The 11,144-nt window shown below is 37.6% G+C and overlaps 1 protein-coding gene across 1 annotated transcript in view; it reads left to right on the forward strand.

The window, feature by feature from the left end:
* LOC114364746 (uncharacterized) overlaps positions 1 to 9,791 on the forward strand; it is an 80,133-nt gene extending 70,342 nt beyond the window's left edge. The window contains exons 8-10 of the mRNA XM_028321027.1: positions 7,178 to 7,180; positions 7,266 to 7,442; positions 8,917 to 9,791. Coding sequence (XP_028176828.1) covers positions 7,178 to 7,180; positions 7,266 to 7,442; positions 8,917 to 9,128 — 392 coding nt within the window. The 3' untranslated portion in view covers positions 9,129 to 9,791. The remainder of the gene's footprint in view (positions 1 to 7,177; positions 7,181 to 7,265; positions 7,443 to 8,916) is intronic.
* The last annotated feature ends 1,353 nt before the right edge of the window (positions 9,792 to 11,144 follow it).

The following is an 11,144-nucleotide window of genomic DNA, read 5'->3' on the forward strand; positions in this document are numbered from 1 at the left end:
CGTACTTCTTTGCATCGATATTTTGGTTTTGGGTTTTGGTATTCTAAAGATTAGTTTGTAATACTTAGGTAATCCCTACTGACTATTTTCAAGAGTTAATTATTCATAGAGCACAATACAATTACTAAAATCCATGCTAACTCCAGCTTTGCTAAATATTTTATGCTTGTGTTAAAAGAATAACCCCATCAGCTAAGCTTAAACGTATTATGCTTGCGTTAAAAGTGGTTTTACCGCTATAATCCAGCGGTCGACGGAGATCGATCGAAGATCGGTAGTCCGACATCTATGTCAGGCTATTGTCCGGACTTATCACAAGTATACTTTGCTTTATAATAAAAGTATAGATAACCGCCTCTGTGGTCTAGTGGTAAGACCACCTGCTTCAGACGCAGAGGTCCCGGGTTCGATTCCCAGTGGGGGCAGATTGTTCTGTTCGGTTTGGTTGGTGGTAGGGCTTGTTCTAAGTCCGCCTGGCTAGCTACCACCATCTTACCTAAGTCTGTCGCCATAACAACAATGTTAACAGCATTGTTGTGTTCCGGCAGTTAGAGGTAAGATAGCCAGTTCCTCCGTGGTTGAGGATTCCGGGTGAAGCTCGCTTCCACCTTCGGCCTGATCGTCACTTACCATCAGGTGAGATACAGACCAAGAGCTTCCTCGTTGTGGATAAAAAAAAAGTAGGTATACTTAATACTCAATCCCTCGTCGGTGTCCGCATCCGTGAATTGATTTAGATTGACGTATTCATTTTGTTGGCTTCACTTCATCAGGCGCCCGCTCGTGCCCAAAATTAATAGCTTTGTTTATAAAGTATTAAGTATAGGGATTTTTGTAACGGGGATGTTGCCTGGGTCAAAAAGCAAGAGTTTTAATTAGTCCGTCAGTTAACTTAACAAAAAATACTCTACACGTATTTTTCACTTTTTCAAACTAATGAAAATTTAAAGAGATAAAGCGCCCCAAAGTTCATAAGAAGAGGCCCGTGACGTCAACGCTTGCTTAAAAATGCCGCACGTTGTGACGTCGTGCGCAACTTCAACGCACCATAACTATGTAATTATTTGTTAGATTGACAAATAAAAATATATGTGTCCAATATTTTTTGATATTAAACATTACGGACTAAAAAAATTTTTTTAGGCTACTAGCCTATTATTCTGATGATTGAAAAACAAAATTGACTTTAATGTATTAGCTTATCATCATTGTAAAGTTTATGAACTTATCTAGGTTGTTGTGTTTAAATCTTCTGTTTTTCTTTTGCTTTTTGAAGCACCACCAAACATCTGATTAGTCCATCGGTTAACTGGCAGAAAATGACATTAGCGTTAAATTCGCTTTATGTACCAGTTTGTTTGACATTAATGATTAAATAAATAATACAAAAATTTGCTAAAACTGGCAGAAACATGTATTAATCTACGAAAATACCAGCAAATATTCCGCGGAGTATTTTAGATTCGCCGGCGCGGCAGCTTCGTTTAAAAATTCAAAGTATTGTCGCCTCTGCGAGCCGATGCCATTAATATTCCATGGGCGCAGGGTCCAACAAAATATTCGCTAATTAACAATTTGCCACAATACAGCCGGGTGCAGCAAGTTTAATCAGATAAAGGACCAAATCACAAGAGAAAACTATTAATATGCATAAAAGTGTGTAGGTATGCTTTCTTTTTTTAAAGAATAATTATTTTACAAATCTCAACTATAAGTGCTAGGAGTATCAAATTTTGCATGGGGGTTCCTTTTAGAACGTAGGTGCTTACCTACTAAGACGGGATTTTACGAAATTTCACCCTTAAGGGGGTAAAACGGGATCCACGCGTACGAAGTCGCAGGCGGCCGCTAGTATGTAATAGAATTTCTAGCTCAAATCTGATACTATAATTTGTGACAAACTAAGTATGTAGGTAGGTATAAAATTATTTATTTATTTTTGCAAATAGGCTTTAAAAAAGCGCTTTTACACGTCCCAATATTAACCCTACCACTGCTTCGGGACAATAAATGGGCCAGTGCAGTATATTATTATGCTAAGCATATTAAGTTATGTTGATTAAAATATAACCTGAGATGTTATGGAATCGTGTCACTGCACCTACACCAGTTGTGTATCAGAAGCTTTATACGAGTAAAATTTTGAATTTAAATGTTACGTGCATGTAGCTATCTACTGCTCATTTACTTTATTTCCCCGTAACACGCCCTGATTAACAATTTCCTCGGATATACTTAATAATTCAATTCGCAACAATATTCCGCTCATTCAATATTCCAAACCCATACAGACATGATAATGCCATGAAAATCCATTCATCCCAGATAATATAACGTGGGATGTTGTCATTTTACGACACGTAGGGTTGCTACATTTGAGTTAATGTGACTTCCACTAATTTAAAGGGATTGCTCGTATGCATTATTTATTCACGATAACAATAACATTAATTACTCTTATATGTATTATACTTGTAGTAATTTTTATTTCAATACTTGTTTATTGGCAAAAATGAGCAAGTTTAGATGGGAAAAAGAGTTTTTAGAATCGAAGGAAACATATTTTTACGTTTTTTTCAAGATTCAGGCAAACTCTACATATTAATAGAGTCTTTCATGACATTACAATGAAAAACTATTGGAAAAAGAACCCGAATTAGTTCAGTCAGTTTTGCTCTTACTAATTCAATGATCTTTGGTAAATTTTGAAAGTCTACAAATTCAGCTCTCAAATATCGGATGTTGTAGTTATGAAGAATAAATAACTTCTGTGGTTTTATATTACTTTATTTTTTTATAGTTGTAAAGAAAAAATAACTTCTGCCCGCGGCTTCTTCCGCGTGGAATAGTTACTTGTCTTAGCGTGACAATATAGCCTCTAACTCTGAAAGATTTTGAGTAAATCGGACCAGTAGTTCCTGAGGGCAACCCTAACGTTCAACCCGAATTTGGGATTCGTACTTAATATTCCCTAACCCCGCTGAATGTCAGAGATGTATGCAAATATCAACGCTGCGAATTAAGTCTTCCATTAAACTGTTCTAAACACAGACACCGAATACATATTCAACAATAACTGATATACAAACCGTGAGCCGTGTTTTTGATTGGGGTAATTGATTTTGACAGTTTTTGCCCCTTTTTCCCTGTAGGAAATATTGAAATTGCTCAGTTTTTACAAAAAAAACTTGCAGTTTATTTATGTATAATTGGTGAGCACCGTAGATCGTATAGCCTAAAACGCATGCTTACCTATACGATACGAGTAACAAACTCTTACATATAAACCTGCAGATGATTATGCAATATTGTTAAGATGCACATGATAACCTGTGGTTCGATTCTCAGTGGGGGCAGATTTTTCTGTTCGGTTTGGTTGGTGGTAGGGCTTGTTTTAAGTCCGCCTGGCTAGCTACCACCATCTTACCTAAGTCTGTCGCCATAGCAACAATGTTAACAGCATTGTTGTGTTCCGGCAGTTAGAGGTAAGATAGCCAGTTCCTCCGTGGTAAGAGGATTCCGGGTGAAGCTCGCTTCCACCTGCGGTCTAATCATCACTTACCATCAGATGAGATACAGGCCAAGAGCTTTCTCGTTGTGCATAAAAAAAAAATGATGCTGCTACCAGGACTACCGACTGCAGTGTAGACTACAACTCTTCTATGACTGACAGCCCTCGTGTCATATTGTCTGAGCCCTTAACTTTGTCTTGATGACGTTTATGAACTAAGTAAAAGCTTCTGCATAACAATACTAGCGGCCACCCGCGACTTCTTACGCGTGGATCCCGTTTTACCCCATTAGGGGTGGAGTTTCGTAAAATCCTTTCTTAGCGTATGCGTACGTCATAACATCTACCTGCATGCCAAACAGCCTGATCCGTCGAGTGGTTTGGGTTCTGCGTTGATAGATCACTATGTCAGTCAGTCAGTCAGTCACCTTTGAGTTGTATATATTTAGATTTTTTACTTTTACTTAACATCAAACGATTTAACATCTTCATAAGATTACTTTACAGGGTGGAAACGATAAGTGATCTCACTCGATAATTTCTAAACCATACAAGATATCGAAAAACTCGTTACTGACCCTGAAAGTGCTTTACGAACTCTTTCAAACAGTACCAATAACAGGTTACAGAATAAACTGGAAGTATCTGAAAATTCAATGTTTCCAGCTTCCATACTAAATGTATGCCAACCACACAATATTAAGTGTATTTTTTAAAAATTAAATAATGAACCTAAAAAAAACGCATTTTTATTTAAAATTATTCAAGGAAATAATTAGTTTTAGGCTTTACTTGCTATAAAGTGTTGTATCAAGTATCAAGAGATGAGTGCCATGACTGTGGTAGTACTAAATGTATGGGGGATGGAAACATTGGATTTTTGGATAGATCCAGTTTATTCTGTAACTTAATATTGATACCGTTGGATAGAGCTCGTGAAGCACTTTTAGGATCAGTAACCAGTTTTACGATACCTTCTGTAGTTTTTAATATTATGAGGCTGTACCAAATGTATGGAAGCCGGAAACATTGAATTTTCGGATAGATCCAGTTTATTCTGTAACCTGTTATTGGTGCCATTTGAAAGAGCTCGTAAAGCACTTTCAGGATCAGGAACCAGTTTTTCGATATCTTGTATGGTTTAGAAATAATCGAGTGAGATCACTTATCGTTTCCACCCTGTAGATTCCTTTATAGCCTATAAATTCAGCCAAAGAAATCCGGTCCGTAATTCCCGAGTAGCTTGGGTAAACCTAAACTACCCTCTTGAGTGACGACCCTCAAGCGCGGAGGCGACTCCGAGGATGCAATTAACTGACCGCATCTGCTAACTGACGATCAGCGGTCAGTTAACGACTGTCGAGTCAAAATAGAACGGATTAATCTATAAATAACATTCGTGTTTACTAGCATTTTGGTTTTTAGCTGTAAAGTACTGGTATCAAGAATTATCTACGAGAAAATACTCCGGGTGAAACATGGTGTACCTTTTATTTCACTGTTCCATTATTTACCTTGGCAAACCACTAAATATATGACCGACTACAGAACTATTCCTAACTTAGGTATCTTTGAAATACTCGTACAGTTTTAAGTTAAATAATAAATGTTGGCAATGACACACCCGTATTCACAAACATTACTATGAGGTCTTACAGTGCTCGTGGACGCACAGGGTGACACATGAACTAACTACAGAGATCTATTCAACGCTGTGCGTTCGATTTTCTGCTTCACTTAAGCAAGCATCGTTTGTGAATAGTTATTATTTTCTCATGCAAGTGACTATGGTTTTAATGGGTAAAAAAAACCTAAACCTTGTTCCTTTCGAAAAATTTCGAATGCGTCCAATTTTTTGGTTCAGCTTTTTGTTAGAGTTGACCCTTAATTAAAGTTCCAAGGTAACTGAACCCCTGAATAACTCCGGACGATGAAGCCTAAAAGGTTTTGAAACAAAACGCGAAGTTTGAGTCGGCCGAGTTCACAACTTTAATGGGCAAGTCGTGTCGGTCCTGTTTGTACCTGGCGTTTTAGAAGAATGGCCATGTGTTTGGTTAGAGTAGGTACTGTTAGAGCTCCTAACATAGGACATAAGATAGATAAGACATACTCGTAAGATGCCACTTGACTAGTGATATAAGAATACCTTCATAAAATAATCTGCGCTGATCCCAAATTTAATCCCGTAATAAAAAATTAAGGCTGAGTTGCACCAACTTACTTTAACCGCAACTTTACCAATAACCGGTGCTTTTTGTATGCAGTTTGACAGATTTTTGAGTTTGGTAAAGTCAAAGTAAGATATAGCGCAACTCAACCTAAATATTCGTTGAATAGTGTTTTAAAGTGGCGTTAAGTATGGAAATGTGTATTTAATACAGCGTGTATCTTTTTATTAGTAAGGAGGTTAGTATTTTATATGGTTTTCAATTTTTTTTAAACCAAATGAGGTCATAGAGTCGTAAAAGTCATTTATTTTCTACCAATAGAAATTGAAAAGCGCTTTTATAAGATTTTCGCGGAACAGTCTCACAACTCTACTTGCAATTCATAATGGCATAACATTTTGGAAAACATAATTCCCGTATTCACAAATGATGCTTGTTTGTGAAGCAGCAATTCGAACACACAGCGTTGAATAGAGCTCTGTGATTGGTTCGTGTGTCACCCTATGCGTCCACGCGCAGTGAGACCTCATAGTAATGTTAGTGAAGACGTGTGTTAGATAAAGAATATGAGAAATTCCTCTCTCTATTACTGTGCAGCTGTGGCTTATTGATTAACATCTTATTCAAGGTCGCGATCGCTGTAAACGGTTAATTAGTCGTATAATGAACCTGATTAAGCAATTTCCTCGTTGTAAATCATGTTTTTACGAGTTTGCTTGACTTTACTACCTGAGGGAGCTAATATAGTTGACAATATTGCACAAGAAAAATATGTTTATTTTTATAGTTTTCTTTACTTATGAAATAGTAATTCTGTTACCTCAGGACCAATTCCTACTTAGGTAAAAACGCGTTTCCTTTTGGATTAAACTTTTAAAAAGTAATAGAAGTAAAATCAACACTAATTGAATTAGTATCTACTTGCTAATCGTCAAATTTTGCTCATAAGGAGCCTTTACATTTCTCAGATTCATAATATTGTTATCCTACTTTAACAAGATGCTTGTTTTGCCACAAACACAGTCGTTTGTGCTGTTGACATGGCGTTTGACAGTTAATCCATTATGGCCGCCGTTTTCCCGCCAAAACTACACGCGCACTTCATTAACCTAATAGTCTCGCTATTAATATGCCGTTCCTATTGTCTGTTTTGTCGAGACAAAGATAACAAGTAATTAGATATTCGGTTTATTGCCCTTAGAATGTGGTTATAGTTACCTAAGTTATGTAACTGTGGGTTATCTGATTGAAGTGAACTAATGTAATGAATGCCTACATTCACTGGGCAATAAATACGGTGACTAACTTTACACCCTGTATGGTCAGGGCTGTTCGTATTTACCTGGAGATTGCTAATCACACAATATTAATTACGCTCTCGAGTTATCGCCACCGTCATAGCCTCTAGCAAGTGACAGGCCGAGACCATATTCACACGTAGCGCTAACTGGTGAGCACAAATACAGTAGCTTCAATTGAAAATACCTCCCTCTACAAGCGGGTAACAAACATGAGGCACTCCCTGCCAGAAGGGCCTACCAGAATAGACCAAATGACCTGATACATCCCTATTTCTCTACTTCCAGCGACCTCCTCCGAGATGTATTCCCGGAGCTCCCGCAACGCGGTCGGAGCTTTAGACGGTCGCGGGCTGGTGGCCGTCATCAAGAGGCAGGTCCCTCTGGCGGGGCAGCTGGACCACCAGCTCGCCTGGGGCCAGGGCTGGGGCTGGGTCACGCTGCCCAACGGCGTCTGGAGCGGCCGTAAGTGTTCAGCATTGTCTATGATTCTATAACCAATGAGAGTCACGCCTGAGGTGACGCCCGTATTCACAACCATTACAGTAAAGTCTCTCAGTGCGCGTTCACGTATAGGGTAACACGCGAACCAATCACAGAGCTCTATTCAACTCTGTGCTTTCGATTTGCTGCTTCACTTAAGGCTTGGTATTTCTTCTAAAGTAGGTATTTCGCGCTGTCAAAATCTGCGCGCGCAATTCTTCGCCGAAAACAGCGCGTCAAAGAGCTCCCGCCACAATTTCCAGCTACACAGTATAGAAATACGCAGTTGGTTAGGTTAGGTTGACTTCCTTCCCTTCAAGCGTCACACTCACAACACTTTCTAATAGAAATCATATCCAAGTGATACAAATTAAAACACCTTTCAGACTTTTTGGGAATATATTCTAGAATCGAATAAATATAAAATATAACTGCAGAAGTAAACACTGTTCAAAGTGGCCGTGGCGTCGCCCGACCTTCTGGAAGTTCTGCGCCGGCTTTCCAGTAACACTGGTATTATTATACTGTGACTCATCAAAGTCATCATTGTCAAAAATATTGACATATCGAGAACTGTCACGGCCAAAAAACTGGCACGCGTCCGTCCTCCGTAAGCGCCACCGCGCGACTGATTGAGATTGTCCAAGCCGTCATGGGCGATTTTTTCCACATTTTTTAACATAGTAACTAAATAAGACGCAATATAAAAATTTCATCCGTTAAAAGCCCTCAAGTTATTTCTGAACTTTAGTTTAGTAAAAGATTCAGAATCTCAAATCGCTTATTTTAAAAATAAAACCATTATTAGAAAACGAATAGAGGTAACTTTGGGAATTTATTCTATCGAGTCAACTTCATCAAATCGTGTTTCCATCCGTTAATAGCCCTAGAAAATATCCTCAACTATGCCCAAAAAAAATCTTAGCCTTTTATTTTACTGTTTAGTACCTCAAAAATGAAAAATGAAAACCCCATTTTCGCCATTTTCTCTGTTACCCAGCCTTAAGCAAGCAACGTTTGTGAATACGGGCGTCAATGTCCGATGGTTGCAGAATTACAAAATTTAAATATTATAAGTTCAGACGCAGACTACTAGGTGTTATCAAGTGACAGGCAATATAAATTACTTGTGTTTGTTAATTCTATGAGCAGAGTATTGAGCAGTAGTATCTGCGTGATATGGTTGCATTTAATCCATTGTCATATCATTGCAGCAATATCTTTTTAGATAAGAGCTAAAATAACGACGAATTGTTTGAAAAAGATGGATGGCTGAAAATATCACATTGGATAGAACAAGTTTTTTGTAAATTCTAATTCAAAATATTGTTTTGAAATCACTATGGTTCTTTAACCTTTTTGAGATAATAATAAAGTATATAGGCCCACGTGGACAATGTGTCTGCTCTGCCAGAAGATGATCTTAATTTCAAAAATGTACCATTTAACTTTGCAGGTCTAACCTGGTCCCAAGAAGGCGACGACTTCGCCCTCCACGCAATGCCGATCATGCACCACACCAACGTGTCCCAGGCCTGTTCCATGCTGGACGGCGTCACGGCCTACGAGGCCTCGGCCTACGAGCAGGCCTTAGCGGAGTACGACGACTCAGCCACCACGTCGGATGACTGGGACTTCGGGGTCGATTGCGGGGACTTCATGATGTAGGGGATTTCAGAGCAATTTGAGAAATGGCGATAGCAAGTGTGGATGACAGGCTGGTGTGAGCATTGGGAGAAATGTAAACGTGATTGAAACACACAATTTATTACATAATGCAATTGGTTTTGTGGTAGGAACATCTTTTGAAGACAAAACTTACCATAAGTCAGATTGGGGAAAGAAATTGCAGTGATGGTCTCTTGTGTAAGCTTTGTCGTCACATCAAAATGTTTACATTCCTCTTTATGCTATACACCGCATTATGGAAATCTGATCAAAAATGATTTAATTTTTAACAAATCCCAGCATCAGATTATTGAAAAATTTCAACGAAAAGGTACTTTGGTATGTCCATTTTTGAAATGAATTCTAATTTTGATCCTGATGTAAAAAGATCTTCGAACGGTTTTAGTGAATGAAGGGGAATGGTGGTACTTCCATTAGATCCACTGGATTGAATGAATGTTTAAGAAATATCTACTGTAATATGTGTCGTCGAATTAGAGAAAACCTGTTCACATAAGATTCTAAATGAACGAATGAATACTCAGTATATGCTTTTACAAGTATACAAGGTCTTTTTACATCAAAATTAACGCACATTTTTAATACAAATGAGCGGTTTTGCTCAAGACGTTACTGTGCTGGTCACAAAAAGTATTGACGTGCCAAAAGTATTAACTTTCTAAAATCTTATGAATTTTGTATATAACGGTGCCTACTGATTAGCTGGATTGCGGCAAACGGAGCCTAATCGACATTTTTATAAAAGTATTTTTTATAAAGATGAACAATCTTCTTCTAGCGAATCTGTGAGCACCAATGATGAAGGTGATGAGACGCCAATTTTGGACTATCTCTTACTAGAATATCTGGTCACTCTATTTGAAAATGGACGTTATACTTAGACACGAAACTCAATTTCCATTTATAGATGCATGCTCTATAGTCGTAACTGTATGTTTGTCATAGAAACGATGTGTGTAGCCATGAATTTGTTAGATCTTGAAATTGTACGGCCTACGGTACAGTATAGTTTAGAATTAGGGGAAGACCTCTGTCCACTGGTGTTTTATACGAGATGTATTGTTTACTTTCCTAAACAAACCCTGATATTTTCGAAGGTTTCTATTACATGCATTAATCCCTAACCGTCATTAATGAAATAAAATGAAGATGTTAAAGATGGTTAACTGTTACTTTTTCAAATGATAATCTTACATCACTTTATATGCCTACATAGTTTTAGAGACCTTTATAATTTGTTTTTGTGATGCCGTTGCACGTATACAAAGAACCTTTTGAAATGTTTAAATTCGTTTAACCCATCGTGTTTGAAAGTGTTTTGTGAGCCATGAACGAATCTTTTTGAACGCTTTATGTGACGATCCAGGGTATTCCGAGAGTCCTCTTCATAACATTCACTATACGGAACATCGCACAAAGCACGAGCCCTTTTGGAATTAATTTACTGATCAATTTAAATTATAATCTCAGAGAGTGAATCAACATCGAGAGAAGCTAAGGGCCTGCTAGGAAAATAATTTACATACTTTAAAGAGTAATGTATCTATCAATGTTACGGAAAGATACCTATTATTATCCTGAACCCGTTAAGTTTCCATTTTATAGGTATATGATTTGGGCTCATATTGAAATGCTTATACATTTACAAAAATCATGAACAATTGTGAAAATCACGAGTGTTCTGTACGTCATCTTTCATTTAGCCTTTGAGTGACTTCAAAATTTTGTCTACCTAATTTTATTTGATTAATGTTTCTAGCTAGATCAATCTATAATCCCGTACCGAATGGAAAGGTATAGGAAAGAGTCAATTGATGAACGTGACTTAGATATTTTCAATAAATAACTTTAAAACGTGACGAGCGATGTGTTGTCGTAGGTTTGGTTAGGTGTTTCCCAAGGAACAATTTGTGGTCCTCTATTATTTCTAGTAAACAATTTTGATTGTAAATTGTTTTCAATTAATATTTTCTTGTAAACAAAGCCTTATTGAGG

This window comes from Ostrinia furnacalis, unplaced genomic scaffold (assembly GCF_004193835.3).
Source record: "Ostrinia furnacalis isolate ACB-3 unplaced genomic scaffold, ASM419383v2 OfSCF7464, whole genome shotgun sequence".
NCBI classification, from domain to species: Eukaryota; Metazoa; Arthropoda; class Insecta; order Lepidoptera; family Crambidae; genus Ostrinia; species Ostrinia furnacalis.